Source organism: Lemur catta, chromosome 12 (genome assembly GCF_020740605.2).
Source record: "Lemur catta isolate mLemCat1 chromosome 12, mLemCat1.pri, whole genome shotgun sequence".
NCBI classification, from domain to species: domain Eukaryota; kingdom Metazoa; phylum Chordata; class Mammalia; order Primates; family Lemuridae; genus Lemur; species Lemur catta.
The window spans coordinates 15,705,392-15,723,269 of NC_059139.1; the positions used below are offsets into that span (position 1 = coordinate 15,705,392).

Here is a 17,878-nt window from a genome sequence, read left to right on the forward strand (position 1 = left end):
CTGCTTTTTTTTCCCTTTTTCTATTTTTTCTCTAAATTTTTTGCCCTGCAGAATGACCATAAAAGGGCACTTACTTTGGGGGAAACGAGGTGGATTGTCATTGACATCTGTCAGCGTGATGTTCACTGTGGTGGTCCCCGATAGGCCTCCCATCTGGCCACCCATGTCTTTCGCCTGGATGACCACTTGGTATTGTTCTCTGTTTTCTCTGTTCATGTTTGGTAAAGCAGTTCTGATGATACCTTGAGAAAAGACAAAAGCTTTTGTTATCTTCATTGAGGTTTCAATTATTATTTGATTAAGCCCACAAATACTATTCATCAACTAGTGATTTCTGAAAGACAAAATATGTTTTTATTGTTAATTTTTATTGTCTAGAAATTGTAAAATAATTAAGTGAAAATATTTTATAATTTGTGTTGTTTTTCTAATTCCTAGCAATACCTACCACATGTGCTGTAGAGCGATGTAAACCCATCTGTAAAAATACCAAAATGATTATGTTTCCATTAGCTCACTCAATCATTTAACTTTGAGTTTTTAAATCTTTAAGTGTTGCATTATCACTCATCTGTGAGTATTCATGTTAAGGTTTTGTTCTTGTTCTCCCATCCTCTTTCTACTGATAAAGGTCATAGAGATGATTAAATTAACAAACACCGATTCATTATTCCTGACCTGTTTCAGGCTCCACAGAGAAATAGGGTTGCCCTTGAAGTATGCTGTAAATGACTCTGGCGCTGTTCCCATATGAAGGGTCATCGGCATCTGTAGCTGTGACTTGCACCACAGAAGTACCTGAAGTATCCAAATTCAGCTTAGTTCTGCACAGTACCAGAAGGAGGAGCAAAAGCACTGGTTTTCATTGAAGACTTAAATGATTTTTGGCTGTAATAATGACCTCTTAAAGAAACTTTGATATATAATTTTGATGAAAATATATATATATATATACACACACACACACATATAGTGTCAATACAGGTAAAATCTGAGTTCAACCACCTGATATGTATTTAGTTAACCAGTGTAATTTATATATGCAATAAATAATGCTACATTCTATCAGAATATAATAAATGCAGTCACGTTGCAAATGCTCAGGTTTGATATTTAAACTCATTTTCACATAATAGATTTGTTTCATGTAAAGGACATATCTAATCACAAAGGAGTAAGTATATTCTTCTTTCCCCTTCTCCACTAATTAACTCTAAAAATAATTAACATCTGCTTTAGAATACAATTTTATGAATAGATTAAATTTTAATTTTAGAAACAATCCAAGATGTTCCCAAGTTCCATGAACTACTAAAATCTATTTAATAAAAAGTTCAAGATATTTAAAAGGGCTTTATATTATAGTAAGATGACTGCCAAAAGTCCTTGGGATTTAGTAATGTAAATATTAAATAACAATCCCAGAACAATGCTTTTGAGAAATTCAGAGTTTAAAAATTTGTTATTATAACTGTTACATGTTAAAAAAGTATCCCAATTGTTTAATCAGTTTAAACAACTTCACACACATTTGAGAAGTGTCCATTATTCTACTAAATTCAAAATATGTCTCTACAAATGCTGTCAGTGTTTCCTGATGCTTTTTATTGCCTGTCATTCTATATTTGACAAAAAAAAATATTAAAGCAGCCTTAACTTTCTTTGTCTACAAATACATCTTCCATTTATTTACACTGAAAATGGGAATTATATTTTCTTGAATGTTATAGTTCTACTTTTTTCATGCCTTCTGTCTTACAGGTTCCACAATTTAACTTTGTAATTCTGTATCAGTATGTTATTGAATGTGGCTATTCAACTGGTTTTTTTGAATATGAGATTTCTGTCAGCTGAGTTTTATATACAATATTTATAATAAAAGGATGTTTGTTGATCATCAATAAGAAAGAATTATATAATCTATTCAATTCCATAATTTGAAATATGTAGATAATCCAGATAAAGACCTTAGGTAAGTTATGATTAGAATATGGATATAAAGACTATATTAGACTATATTACATCTATGGCATTCTAAACATACTTACAGTATGTTTGTGGTGAAGATTTTACACAATGTTTATCCTAATATATGTGACAACATTTTTATAGTTTTCTACTGAAGTTCAATGATATTTTCTTGATTTTTGAGGAAAGTATCTACCTATGTGTACTGTAAAGATGTACAAATCCATAGAGTAAAATGCATTAATCGTTTTTTCCCTGACTCATTGTTTCCTAAAAGAAAACATTAACTATGTACTTTTGGTAAGGAATCAAAGAGGATTTCAATTAATTGATCATATTATTATAAGGATTTCTTGATTTTTTAAAAAGACTTTTTTAGTAGAATACCATCATAAATGTTATAAATGAACTTACCTACAACGGACATTTCAGGAACACTAGCTGTATAAATTTCTTCTGGGAACGTTGGCTCATTGTCATTGATATCATGGATTTTGATCACAAACTCAGACTCTGGTTCTACTGGCCTCAGAGTTCTTCTGTTAATAGCTTGTGCACGTAGAGTATAAAAGGCCTTTTCCTCTCTATCAATTCTTCTTGTGGCATGAATATCACCTGTTTTTTCATCAATAATAAAAAGGGTACCAGCTCCATCTCCAGATAAAATATATTTGAGTGATCCATCTCCTTTATCTTGGTCTGAATGAAGCTAAGGGAAATAAAAAAGAGTATATTCACGATAACGTCTAAAGGTACATACTGCTGAAACAATCCAAATGACGTCCTTCAAATCCCATCACTGAACAATTGAGTCAGTTATCTTAGTTCTTGAAATGAGAGTTGAATATGTTTGATCACACTCATTTATATTCTTTAAATAATAGGAATAGCCTTTTATATATCAGTATGATTTTTATCCTAAATGGAAAAAAGTCACAAAAATAAACCAAGCTCCTCTCTTTGCTTTGCTTGGTGAATAACCATTTTTTATGGGCAAGTAAATCCTGATAAAGATATAAGACATCAGTCTTGATAGATTGTGTAATCACTGATCTTTCATATCTTTTTGTGAATAAAAAATTATTTTACTCTCATACTGTACAGGAAATTCATCTCATAAACTTATTATTAGTTATTGTATTTCTGTTGAAGAATCAGTGATATCTTGAGAACTGTAGGACAGGCAAAGCTGTATGAGACATAGCTCCTACTTTAGGAACGATACCTCATTTTTTGGTTCATACAATAGACAGTAACTATCCCACAAATACTTGTGAGACTCAGAACAAGGGTACAGATAGATGTCCACACAATACATGTCTATATATTTTAAAGTTATAAATCAAATTAATAAGCTCCAAAATAAAATATGTTCCAGCCTCCTACCTTGTCAAATCTATCTTCTTAAAAACCTCAAAGGACAAGTTCTGTGCAGGAACAAGGCAATGCAAGGCCTGTTTCTTGCCCTCTTGTCTGTGCCTAAGACACAACCACACTGAATCTTTTAGAATCAATTCATCACATCTTTGCATGCTATTGTGTGGACATCTCAGTCCAATGTACAAACATTCGCAGTGCAAATGCTAGCTAGCCCAAGAGCCATGTGTCATGGGCAAATTTCATATATATTGTTTTTCAACATATATCTGTAAAGCTAGCCCACAGGCTTATGGGTGGATGTACCAGTTAGTTTGTCCACCCTTTGGGTGAATAACCTGGGAAGAGACTCTCCTAGGACCTACAAGCAAGCTCAGGGATGTTTGGGCAGGGGATAACTGGTCTCAGCTACCCTGAAGATGCTCTGGAGTGGAGATGCAGATTTCAGATGAATATTTCCCATGACCTGTGTGAAATTCTTACTCTGAAGGAAAAACCTTGGCCACAGGAAGAACAAAGTGTGCCTCTTGAAAAACACAAGAATTATAAGTTTTTCTTTAGTTGCACCACCAACCACTAACATATTTTTATATGTTAGAAACACGGTTTTAACATTTGCAATAAGAGATTATACTTCTAAATTTTTAAATTTTGTTATTTATAAGAGATATAAAAAAACTGTAGATTTTCTTAATCTTTACAAAACATTTGTTATAATAGACATAATAATTGACATGTTTTATCTTTTACTGTTCACATAAAATGTAGAAATTTTATGTTAGACATTTATCTAACTAGATATGATTCTTGGTCTTTAGACTACTTACATCAACATGCACTTTCATGTACTTAAGCGTAGGAATATTAAACTGATTAGTTTCTATTTTAAAGTAAAATTTTGATTCTTTTTCTTTGTGAGAATTAAAGTCAATGAAATTCACTGTGAAAATATTTTCATATGAACATTTAAAATATTTGAAATAAATACATACTTTGCATATATATCTAATATTTTGTATTACTAGTTATTGTTGGGTCTACAAAAGCAGTCTACTTTTTGATTAATGTTTTGTAGTAATTAGTATTTAGCCTTCAACTCTGGATGAAACTCCATTTTTCTGATTTCTGGATAAACCACTCATTATTATAGATATAATGGAGAAAGAAAACTCCAACTAGATATGTACTTTGGTGAAAAAGATAAAGAAGTGATGAAACAAATACTTTTTACTACATTTTTAGATATTCATAAACAATAAAGTTGAGAAACTTAAGAAATATCTCCTTTTAACTAAAAAGTTCTAAGAAGTAACATGTGACTGTGTTGTATAGGAAACTACTCTCAAAAAGCCATAAGATGGATGCTTTTTAGTAACTGAAAATGCATATATTTGCTGGGAAACTTTTCAATTATATACATGTGCAACACAGTGGCAATTTTCCAAATGACAGATGTGAGCAGTCCCTATTTCTTGTTCTGTCTGAGAATCAAAATAACGGAAGAAAAATTTACTGATATTATCAATCATTTGATCAGATAATGTTGAGGTTTGTAGTACATAGTTACAATGTTTATTGTCTATGCATTCAATAATTTTAATTGAGAAATATTTGTTTATTCTTATAAGAGCCAGGTACACATCTAAAAGCAAATCAACAACTCCATTCTAATTTTATGGAAGAGTCAAATATTGTGTGTAATGAAAATTCACAGGACAGCCCATAAACTAGCCATCAGGAATGACTGAGGATTTCTTAAGCATATGACACCTAAACTACCAAAGAATGAGTAGGAATTTGAACCTAGGAAATTTTTATATTTTACAAATTTTACATCTTAGAAAGAACACTGGATGAATATATTAATAGAGCATAGATTTGGGGTTAAGAAGGATACAAGTCAAGATGGAGATCATTAAAATCCATTCTCCTATTCTAATCAGTTAGACACACAAAAAGATTCTGCTCAGATGGTGAGATTTTAATTTTTATAAAGCTCAGTTTTAGAATATAAATCACAGCAGGATTTTTACATTCACTTATACTACAGAGAGTGAAAATTAAATCTTATAATTGGACCACATACTGTGGGAGTTGCTGTTGGATTAGAAAATTGAACATGGTAGTAGGGAATCAAAGAAATGAGGGTTGCAAGTAGACTGTGGTTTTAAAATCAGAAAATTGAAAGGATTTCTACCTTTCCAATGGGAATATAATTAAGAGGAGGAAATTACACCTACGAATTTATAGGATTTGATCCTAAGAAGCCAGACTTATAATAAATTTTTCTTGAACCACTAGAGCTTGCGTTAATGATAATTTACATTTTAAAAAGTCCTTTCTTTTCTTACAGAGGAAAATAACTGAACAGGAACACTAGAATAAAGGACTAAAAGGACTATATTTGGGCATAGGACATTAGCCTAAATCTAATGAAAGATTTTCTTTAAAAATGTATTTGATTAATGGACAATTAAAGTCACTACAGCAGCTATTTACTATAACAAGAGAGGCAGAGAAATGAATTTCCAGATCTCCTGAGACTTGGGGAATTGCTTCTTCCTGTAGATTATGCTGATGGGTTATATAATAAGAGCTAAGTAGCAACAGGTGTGTTGATGGTAATGTTTTTCCTCACAGTTACAGAAACAGACCAAAGGATAAAGTTCTTAAATTTTACCCTCCTGCCTAGGCTTCCTGTCTTCTTTTTTAGTGTCTCCTTAATATTTTAATTATCTCTTATTTGTATACTTTCTCCACAGTTGTTTTGGTATTATCTCCTTCCCCCATTGCTCGTGTGTGTGAGATACAATTTAATTTCGCCTTTCAACTCATTTATGAAGTAATAACCAGACAAGGGTTAAGTCTTATAACTGTAGCTTTCTCATTACTCTTCCCTTTTTTATTTGGATATTAGGTATCAATAGGTAAATTTAATAAACATTTAATTGAACAAAATCATCGTTTCTGTCGTGGAGAAGTTAGCATAAATGAGTCATGTGCCAAAAAACTTACAGCAACTACTTTGAAAGAAATAACTTTTATATTGATTTGTCTTGTGCTATTTTGTGAGACATTTGAGTTTTCTTTAAACATAGACAAAAATATTAGATTATTGTGGCTTTAGTTTCCTCAGTAACACCTGTTCTCCGGTGTGAAACATTTGTGTCACAAATTTTTAAGAAGAATTTTATGTTAATACTGACCTTTTCTTTCCTTGAGAAAAGCCTATTAAAAATTCACAGCCTGCTGTGTTCCTTGTAAATTCACAAGCAGATAAAGGACATGGCAAGATACGTGACAACTAATGAAAATAGAACAACTGGTACTGCACTGCACATTTAAAAGTCATTTTCCTATTATTTATCTTTTTTCTGCAGATATGCTTACTTTTAACTCATCATGGTATTTGCTTATATTGCGTAATTTTAATATCTTAAACAATCCATCGAATTTAAAGAAACATTTTAAACACAAATTATTTAAGTAATGCTTGATAATTTGAAATGTAGTAGGTTTCTGATAATTTTATAACATTTCTTGTAAAAACACTCATTTTATGATATTTATATAAAATGAAGTTTATAAGTTAAAAGGGGTCTTGTGGCCTGTCTAGTTTAAGACATTTTTTAAGAAGCGGAAAAGGAGATCCAACCAATGGTTTATAACTTAGAAATTAAATAAAGATTATACTTCAGGAAAGGGACTATGTTTGCTGAACCTTGTAGTCTGCTCAGGCTGCAATAACAAACTTCAGTCATGCACTGCATAACGACGTTGCACTCAATGACAGACCACACATACCAACAAGGGTCCCATAAAGATTATAATACTATATTTCTGCTGTACCTTTTCTATGTTTAGATATGTAGATACTTACCATTGTGTTACAATTACCTACAGTATGAAGCGCGGTAGCATGCAGTACAGGTTTATAACCCAGGAGCGTTACAGTTACACGCATAGAGCCTGTATGTGTAATAGGCCATACCATCTAGCATTGTGTAAGTATCCTCCATGATGTTTGCACAATTGCAAAATTGCCTACAATACATTTCTCATAATGTATCCCTGTTGTTAAGTGATACATGACTATAGCATAGACCGAGTGGCTTATAAACAGTAGAAATATTTTTCTGGAGGCTCGGAAATATTAATACAAGATCAAAGTGCCAGCAGATTCGGTATCTAGTGAGGGCTCCTTTCTGGTTCATAGATGGAACCTTCTAGCTGTGTCCTCACATGGAGAAAGGGACAAGGGGTCTCTCAGGCATCTTTTGTAAGATCACTAATCCCATTCATGGGGGCTGCACCCTCATACCTAATCACCTTTTAAAGGCTCCCCCTTCCAACACCTTGAGCGTTAAGATTTCAACATTTGAATTTGGAGAGGGAGGCACAAACATTCAGACCACAGCAATATTAATTCATGTTGGAGTAAGTATTATAAAAGACAATCAAATTATCTATTTACAAAGTACAGGGAGTTTAAGTAACTTATTACCAAAAGGATAACAGATGAAAGGTTTTACCTTATATTTTCACCCTTGGCTAGAAAAAAAAATTAAAAACCAATTTTAAAAAGTGAAAAACCATATCTATCAATAGGAAGTTATATTGCTTATATTGGCAGATTATTTCTCTTTCAGAATATTGATAACCATTTTAGACACTGACAATTGGTATTTGGTTCCCTTTCAAAAACTAGGAAAAGCAGAGAAAATCAGAATTATATTTATAGAATTATATTAGAATTACATTTGCAATGGTTAGACTAGTTTCTTGAAAAATAAATTTTGATGAATGAATCACAAGGACTATAACATTCACTACCTGGGTTTAACAATTTCTACTTTTTAACACATTAACCTAAATTGTCAAAAAATGTTGAATCAATTTTTCCAATGTACAGTGATAATTTTATGTCTGATTTTCTTTCAAATGGAGAAATTTTTTTTTTATTTGTTGAAAAAAATCCAGAATACGGCAAATACACTATGCTATTCTGGTGGCATCAACATTAGCATTCTGCTCTATTCGCTCCTGTGAGAAACATAATTATCAAATAGAAACTAAAGCATTGAATCAGATAACTTTAAATTTGCATCCAATAAAAAATACCAGTTAAAATGGCCCAGCATCAAAAAGCAGCTGAAAATATGTTAAATCCAGCAAACACCATCTGGTCAGAAATAAATAAGTAGTTACTCATTTTGTTGGGTGTGGGGAAAAAAGGGAGAAAGATGGCAAACCTTGACTTGGAGCATGGGAAGTTTACAGAGTAAGATTAGCAAAATATTCCTGCAAGTGTAGTTTGAGTGTAGTTTGCTCCCTGCAGGGCACTGTTTTAATATTAATGATATAAAAATATACACAATTTTATGAATCCCAAAGAAACAATTCTTTCTTCAATAAAGGAAATGGGGAGGAAAAATAAAGCCTATTAATGGAATGGATTGTAAAAACAACTATAATAATTTAAAAATACCCCCTATATATGATTTAGATTCATAAGTACTTTTCTTAACAATTTATTTCTGGGACCAGAGGCAAGTATAAAGGATTTAAATGATGGATGGACACTCATGTCTGCATAGGTTAGTGCCTGGCAAAAAATTAAGTGGCTAAGTGGTTTGTTTTTCACATTTGACGGGGTTCCTCAGAGATCTCCTCCCACAGGAAAAACTCCAGTGGGGTCTGGATTAAATATATTAGCCAGGAATTCCTCTTCCCATTTGGTCTTCCAAGAGTGCATCCTATTCAAAGTTGGCCTTGTGCTCAGGGCCACCCTCACTGGTGAGTTCAATCTTGGATGATCCTAGAACTGTAGGGTGTTTTTGTGAAGTTATTATAAATTACTTGAAATGATACTACTGGTTAGAACTCTTAGCAGAGAGTGTCATAAATTCTATTAATAGAAGACATACTCTGTCAGAAATGCTGCTAATTCAAATCTTGAAATTTCTCAACTAGGGTATAATTATTTGCCAGTACTAGAAAACTACCAAAAGTACATTGAAGGCATTGACTTAATTTTTTTTGTAGACATACTTTCACAGGCATTATGTGCTTCCAAGGACAGAAATTTAAAATATATATATATTTTATCAGCATTTACTGCTTCAGAGTCCAACGATTTAAGTACATGACTTAAAAAACCTTACAAAACCTTGAGTGTTTTGTAAAACACACAAAAAACATATTTTTTCTAATGTATTAGCTTATCCTTTGTAAAGACAGTTATTGGAAAAAATGTTTTAAAATATTCCTTTAAAAGCCTGGCATCTTCTTCTTATATTTTTGAAAATCACTAAATTATGAAAAACATCACCTTGTTGCCTGAAAATGACTCATTTTATATTTTTATAGCCTTACTTTTCCCCATCTACTTGGAAAAGTCTTCTTAAGCATCTTGGATTTACAATACAGGGACATATGTATATAGATGTCTAAAAAGTTTTTACATGAAAAATATTTAAAATGAAGAGATTCATTTTTATTAATAAGGTGAAAAGAGGTCACAGAAGAATTAGTAAAGAAAGATCACTTCTTTTCTATGGGGTACACAAACAGCTGAGAATCTATCTTTCTTCCTTTTCACCAAGAAAGTCATTGTGACAGGAGGTTTTAAAAGAAGGTGAAGGCTAGGGATAAGTATTCACTAACAGAGTTTAAGTAAATATTTCTTAAATTGGATTTAGCAAAACTAAATCCTCCTGATTTATGTCTTTCTATCTCCCAATCTGACCCCACCACCTTCATCCACCATCAACTCCAGGCTTGTAAGTCTAGCTATAATCCTTCAAGAAAATTGATGCCAGCATAATGGAATATAAAGAAAACACATAGAGTAATAAAACAGAGAACAAGTGCCAGGATTCCATAGGTGTCAATACTTTGCCAAATTTCTATCAGATCTTTTTACTTTAAGAAATAAAATTAAAATGAATTCTAACTCATATGGTTAAAGCCTTCTCTGTCCTTTCATTCCTTTCCTTACGTCCTTACACATACCACCATCCTGCAGTCAATGTGCATCTTTTTCTTTCATGTATCATATTTTTACAATCTGAGTAATAGTATTTATCCTAAACAGAATTTATCACTTCTACCCTTCCCACAAATCCGCTCTTCCCATTTTATTAAACAGCACAATATCAAACCAATTGCTCAAAATAAAAAACCTAGGAGTCATTGATTTTCCCTCCAACTCTACACATTTAGTCAGTAAGCAAATCTTTTCTGACTTCAAGATATACCTCCAATTGCTTCTCACAGCCTTCTCTATTGCCATTCCAACGCGAATCTCACAGATCTTCCTAGTCCATTACCTCCATTCCCATCTAGTCCCTCTGCTTCTATTTCCATCCTTCTATGGCACTTTCTACCCATCAGCCAGAGGAATCATGTTGAAATATTTAATACAAAACGCTGCATGTCACTACTCTGCTCAAAACCCCCCTTGGCTCCTATCACATTTAGAAAAAAATTCTAAACCCCTTAGGCTAATTTACTACTCCTGTCATGATGTAGCCCCTGCCTGTCACTTTGACCTCATCTCTTTCCACTCTCCTTTAACCATTTCCCACACTGGCATAATGCTAAGTTTATTTCTACTTTTGCATTTGCTATTCCTTCAAGTGAGACTTCCTCCCTCACTTAATTTTTATAGACTATTCAGTATTCTTCTTTATATCTTATTTTTCCCTCTGTTCCTCTTGCTCTGTCATAGTCTTCTTAATTTGTAAGAAATTCTTATATATTCTGATTTAACATTTGGTGATTATATTTTTACAAATGTCTTATTCAAGTCTTGAATTTAAAAATAATTATAGTTACATTTGTAAAAGAGAAATGTTTAATTTTAATATGGTCAGATTTATCAATCATTGCTTTTATTGTTACCCTTCTTTGTATCTTATTCAAGAAATATTTTCCTAAGCCAATGTGATATATGTGGTCTCATATAGTCTCTTCACTTTTAATATTTTTAAGGCTTTCCTTTTGACATTTAGCTCACTTTCACCGTCTGAATGTGTGGTTGCATGTGCACGTGTGTGGTGTGAGCAACAATCTATTTTTTTCTAATGAGATTTTATAACATACTGGTTAAGTCATTGATTTTTAATTCCAATTCTGCCATTGGAAACAAGTCTGTTTTAGAGACTTCTATCTTGTTCCATTTGTCCACACATCATTGAGCTAATAACACTATTACTTTCTGAAGCTTTACAACGTTTATTATCTGTTCAAATAAACACCATTCCTTTTCCAACTTTTAGAAAAATTGGCTTGGGGTTCCTGGTATTTACTACCTGGAATTTTAGATCAGTGTGTTATCTTCTATTAAAAAACAAAGCAAGACAATAAACAAAAATGAAATTCTTGCAAAAATTTGATCAGGATTACAATGAATTTACAGATTCAATTAAGGAGAATATCATCTTAAACATACGAGCACTTTCTATTCTCAAATACTATATATTTCTCCATTTATTCAGGACATCCAAATGCCCTTCACTATAATTTAACTTTTTGTATATGTAACTGACTTTTATCATATGAATTTGTAAGACTCTTTGTTAGCTCTCTAGAGACTTTATGCTATTGTGAGTGGAATCTTTTATGTACTTTTTATTAGCATAGTCACTTCTTGTATACAAAACATGCATTCTAATAATTGGAAGAAAATTCATTATGTATGCATATCAACATCAATATAATTATAACCAATACAACATGTTTTTCATTAAACATTTTTTTGCAATTTTCTTATTTTTCCAACAATCTGATAGAAATACCTCACTACAATGTATCTAGTTTTTTTGTCTATTATCATATCATATTGTCAAATTATTCTTTTTTTAGTGTTTGATTGATATATTATTTTCCATTCATTGATTTCAAACTTTATTTGTGTATACAGATTTCTCTGCAAATATAAGTAATAATGCAGTGACTCGTGCATGCACAGAGTTGATTTTAGTTTTATTGCTCCATCCCCACAATGCTTAATTTTCAATTTCAACTCAATATCTTTGTTACTGCTATATTTCCTTTTATCCTTACAGCTATTAATTGTCTAAATTCTTATTTTTCTCTACTCCTTTGTATTTTTTTAAAAATTCAGTCACAAATTCTTCCATGACTGCCTAAATTTCCTCTCAAGCTGCTGATGACAAATGGGTTTCATCTTTCTGAAGACAAATCTCCCAAAGCCTTCTGACATGTTCAAAAAGAGACAATTTATGATTCAAATTTTGTTTACAGTTATCATCCTGTAATAGTTCTTCACCAGCATTACCTTTCCAATTTCCACATGTTTTTCTCTTTTTTTAAATTTTTTTGTTTACTCTTTGATTTTTATGTAACATCAAAATACTAGATGTACATGTACTATCTTGTTGGGCAAAGGAGTCAAAGCTTGTCTTGAGAATCTGGAACCCACTACTTAATTAACTTCATTTTAGTATTGTTAAGAAATCTGTAGGTATTCTGATCTCTGATCTTTGGAAAAGATCCATGAATTCCTTTCTTTCTGGAAGCTTGTAGAATTTTTTGTTTGTTCAGATTTCTGAAAATGGATGGCATTGTTACTTGGTGTGTGTACATTTCTATCAAAATTACAGGATGCTGGCCAAGCCCTTTCACTCTGAAATTCATGCCATTCTGTTCTGTGACATTCTATAAATTTTTCATTGATGTCCTCTCTCCTTCGTTTTTCTTGTTCAGTCTTTTTAGAACTACTATTTATTCAAATATTGGTCCTCATGGCTTTTCCCTTTAATTTCATTGTCCCTTAGCTCTAATTTTTCCATCTCTTTGTCTTCTTGCTTCACTTCCTAGGTCACATGTTCCTAATATTCCCAAGCCATCTATTGAGATTTTTATTGTTGATATCATATGGTTAATTTCCAAAGACTTTTTTTCTTTTATGTGAATACATTTTTTATTATATATGTAGTAGATAATATTTTCCACAGGGGGCCACAACAACATCTCCTACTCCATATCCTCTTTCAATAACTTGCCATTCCCTAATCAAGATGAATAATCCAATATATCTTCCATTGATTCCCCATCAGGAGATGGAATCCAATTCTTCTCCACTTGAATCTCTTGTAATGGACAGATTGTAGGTAGCTAAGGTGATGCTACATTATTTGGGGGGCTGGGTGAGACACTTGCACTTGCACTACTGCCCTGAGTTGCCATATAAACAATGGGATTCTTCTGCTGCTCCCAGGCTCTGAGGAACCCCCCACGAGGCCACACAGAGACCACATGGTAAAACCAAGGTACCACATAAAGACAGAGAGAGTGAAAATGAAAGCAAGAGTCAGAGAACAAGAGAGATGGTGATCTAGCCACTCGTCAGGTACTCCAGCTCCTCATGCGACATTTGACTGTAACTTCATGAGTAACTCTAAGTAAGAAACACCCAGTCAAGTCCTTTCCACTATCCTGAACCACAGGAATTATGACAGGTAAAATTATTGTTGTGCTAAATCATTAAATTTTCTGATGTTAGGAAGCAAGAGCTAAACAGAAGTGTCATTTATTCTTACTTTATGACTATAATATATATTAACTAATATTGTAAGATATCTTACATACTTGGAAAATTGGTGCTTTCTTTGACTTTATCTTTTCTCTGCATATTATCCAACTCCTTCAAATTGCTTTTCTTCCCATTTGTTTTGTTTTCTGTGCTTTTTAGTAATGGCTTTCCTCAAATGTCTTGGATGATAATTTAACTAGATACATAACATTATTTTCTAATTTTTTTCAGAAGATTTTAGAAATTGTATCATTTTCATCTAGTGCCCAATATTGCTGTTGAGCAGTCTAGTCAAAATTTGATTTTCATTTAATTATGGTAAAAAAAAAAGAGATTATTCTGACAATACTTAAGAGTGAAGATCTTGTCCTTGTGGTTTTAAAATCTCATGATAATAATTCTAGAAATTAAGCTCTTTTTTATATGGTAATGTATCGTCAAGGGCTTTAAGTCTGACCATTAATCTTTTTCCTCAGCCCTGGAAAAAATAATATGTAAATTAATATTTGATTATCTCTGTATTTTCTGATCTTTAAGCTCTTCTCTTTCTCTCTCTTTAAATTTTCTGTTAAAGATTTACTAGACCTCAATTTATACCTATTGGTTCCAGAGCTCCCTTTAAAGTTTTCTTTAATTATTTATTATTTGAAATAGACTTTTTGTTTGCTTCAAATGATTCTTTTTATAAGAATGTCTTACACTTTTTCAACTCTCTTGGAAGATATGATTTAATTATTTTGAAGTTCTTTACTCTTCTCTGACTTATTTCTTGGTCCTCTGGAGAGCAAGGTTCTTAAATGAGATTCTTGTGTGTGTGTGTGTGCTGCTGGATTTCCTAAAGTATCAGTGACATTATATTATTCTTTTGCAATTTTATAAAAGGTTCATTAGAGGCTTATACGACTTTTCCCTTTTGTTACAAGCCTGATCACTAAATGAACACAAGGACTACAAGCTATCCAAATTGTCAAGCAGTCAAGCAGTTCCCAAACAGTAGCATAGTAGCAGCTGTAAGGTCGATTTGCCACACTTCGATTAGGTTGGTTTGTCACATTCCATAGATTTAGCCACTAAAGACACAATGAGTCCATATAGTTTTAGACAGTCGATTACTCTGTCAGCAGAGTAGGCAGCATAAGTTTTGTATTTGCATCATTTCCCATTTCCTGGAAGTCCCATTGGGATGATGCAGCATCACAGACCCACACATCATATAGTGGTTCTGTGTCACAGTTGGGAGACTCTTCGCCCGGGAAACCTCCAAGGGAAATTGTAGCAATAGCATTACCTATATTTATCTGGAATGTGAGCCAATCTTCATGGGGAATGGGAAGGAGAAGTTTATCTTCTATACTCAAATATCACTTGGGAGTGAGCTATTTTATATTTGTATTATTGTGGAATGTGAATTAACCTAAGTGAATTGGCTGTCGATACCTAGAAATGAAGAAATATGAGAAATTTATAAAAAATTGTCTTCCAGCAAGGTTAGCATATGTCTGTTGGTTTTTGAAGAACTGAAACATGAGGACGATGAGCTGCCACTCTGCTATCCTACACAGATATCATGCTTGAAACTAGGTAGTGACACCCAAATTGGGAGTCATAATTACCTCTGGGGAGATATCTTATTGGATGTTTTACTTATACTACTAGCAGAGGTGGGAGTTCGGGAGGTAGGAATGGGAAGCCAATCAATACAACAGGTTGTTGAACAGGAAGGAAAAAATAAATAAAAAATGAGTTCAAATTAAAGGTGAAAATAATACCCACTTCCATCTCAGCTTTCTTCTACACTCCACTCATCAGTGTATACTTCTGCTCTGGTAACTGGTGTAGCTATCATGGAGATCTAATTCGCTTTTTGTTTCCAATAAATTCTTCATAGTATTTGTTCATTTGATGTATCAACAGATTGTTTCTTGTGCATCTAATCTACACTTATCATTTCATTTTTTTCATTAGGTGAGAAAGGATATAATTAAGAGTAAATAGTTTATACCATGTAGAAGGAAACCTGCATGTTAAAAATGTAATGCAATTTGCTGAGTCAGATTGAATTGTAGCCTCTAATTGCTTTAAAAATAATTATGGTTTGATTTATATTATTAAATGAAATGTAACTGTGAAAGTTGTGTCAATTTTTATATTTTGCTGAAGAACCTCCAAATTTTGAGGATATTTAAAATTTATAAAATACAATTATTTTATATAATTAGCTCACCATGCCTTCTTTATAACATTTAATTAAAATCAAAATTATAGTCTAAGCTCCATCTTTACTAAAAAAAATCTTAAAGTTCTGTCCACTACTGATAAATTATATATATTTTGATTAAATTAACCATTAAATGCTAATTGAATAATTTTTAAAAATTTAACCATAAAACTTTAAGTAATAAAGTTAAAATATTAATTCAATAAAATACATAATGTAACTTTATTAAAATTCAGCCCATCTGTTTCTTATGCCTGTCATTTGGTAATAGAGGAAATTAATTGAGTATAATTTATTCTTTGTATTGCTATGATAATTATTACATATAATTTAAATTTATTTTAATTAATCTTAAAATTAATTTTAACCTTCAGATTAAAATTTATCCATTTAGCTTAAAATCATTTCAAATAAGTGGGAGTGTATATAAAAATACATTTTTGTGAACAACTCTAGAAAACAAGGGTAGTGGGGGATAGCTTTTGTTATTAGTATTATATTCTGCAAATGTAAACAAAGATAAATGTAGGATCATTAAAATCCATTCCTTTTTAATTTGCATTTGCTTACTATGCATTAGATGATTTCTATCACTGATACCTTCTACACAATTTTAAGCTGAAATTATCTGGTTTGTTTGCATTACTTATAATTAACTTATTGCCAACTAAGAAAGATGTGATTTTTTTCCCCCATTTTAATACCCTTAATTTAAAGAATCATTGTTATTTCCCATTATGTCATTTTCAATTTATAACCATTTTGTTTTTAGTAAAACAGAACCAATTGTGGGCTAAAAAAAGGACTCAATTTATTTCCATATAATTTCATGCTTAATTTCATTTGTGATTCCAGCCCCCTTCATTTAAAAATAAAGATAACACCATTAAAATTCTATAGCTTAATTTCATTTTTCAGCTAAGTTGTTTGCTTGCATCCTTTAGTCATTATTCAAGGGGAAAGAAAATGAGATGAATTCACAGCGCTTATTTCCAGTTAGTTAAAAAAAAAAGCCTGAGGTTACCAATAAGTATCTCTGTCTAATATGAGAACAAATAACTACTTCAGCTTCTGCAGCAACTAATGATGTTCCAATAAACTCCTCCCTGCTGAATCTAACAATTACTTAAAAATTGGTATAGTCACTAAACAAAATAATATGAATGGAATGGATTGAAGGTGCAACTAATGATGCATACCAGTTTTCTCAAGCAGGAACTACATTTAATTGTTTTTAAACCCTTTGAGAAATCATGATAATAATTTTATATTTTGCCTAAAACTTTTAACCACCTCCAGAATTCAATTTTTTGAAACAAGAGGCAAAGTATAAAAATAAAATGCTTTGTGTCTATTATAATTTTATGTGATATTAACCAAAATAAACATAGGAAAAATTAAAAAAAGACCAATTACATTTTTTTAAACTTAGACTAATAAGTACAATGTAAACCAAAGATCATTTAAGTGCTGAAAAGCTGTAGGATCTTCAGTAAGTAATGTTGAAAATTATTTATGTTTGGGCAAACTGTCAGTAACTGAGGTTGTTTAATGCCATGTTAGTATATTTTATCATTTCAGAATATTTTGTTATACACATATTACATCATTGTTTAATAGTTCATTATTATAAATTATAACCAGGATTCAAACTTTTCCAGGGCATTCAAAATTTCAAATATTTTCCCCCATTATATTTTGTGTTTAGCAAGCAGTGACATTATAGCAAGGGAATTACAAGAAACTAAATAAAA

At 31.8% G+C, this 17,878-nt stretch overlaps 1 protein-coding gene across 2 annotated transcripts in view; it reads right to left on the reverse strand.

The window, feature by feature from the left end:
- The window catches only part of CDH10 (cadherin 10), an 87,183-nt gene that overhangs the window by 41,195 nt on the left and 28,110 nt on the right, over positions 1 to 17,878 (reverse strand). For both annotated transcript variants that reach the window (XM_045565688.1, XM_045565687.1), the window contains exons 2-4: positions 2,383 to 2,677; positions 679 to 798; positions 75 to 242 (exon numbers count right to left, since the gene is read on the reverse strand). In XM_045565688.1, the coding sequence (XP_045421644.1) occupies positions 75 to 242; positions 679 to 798; positions 2,383 to 2,677 (583 nt within the window). The remainder of the gene's footprint in view (positions 1 to 74; positions 243 to 678; positions 799 to 2,382; positions 2,678 to 17,878) is intronic.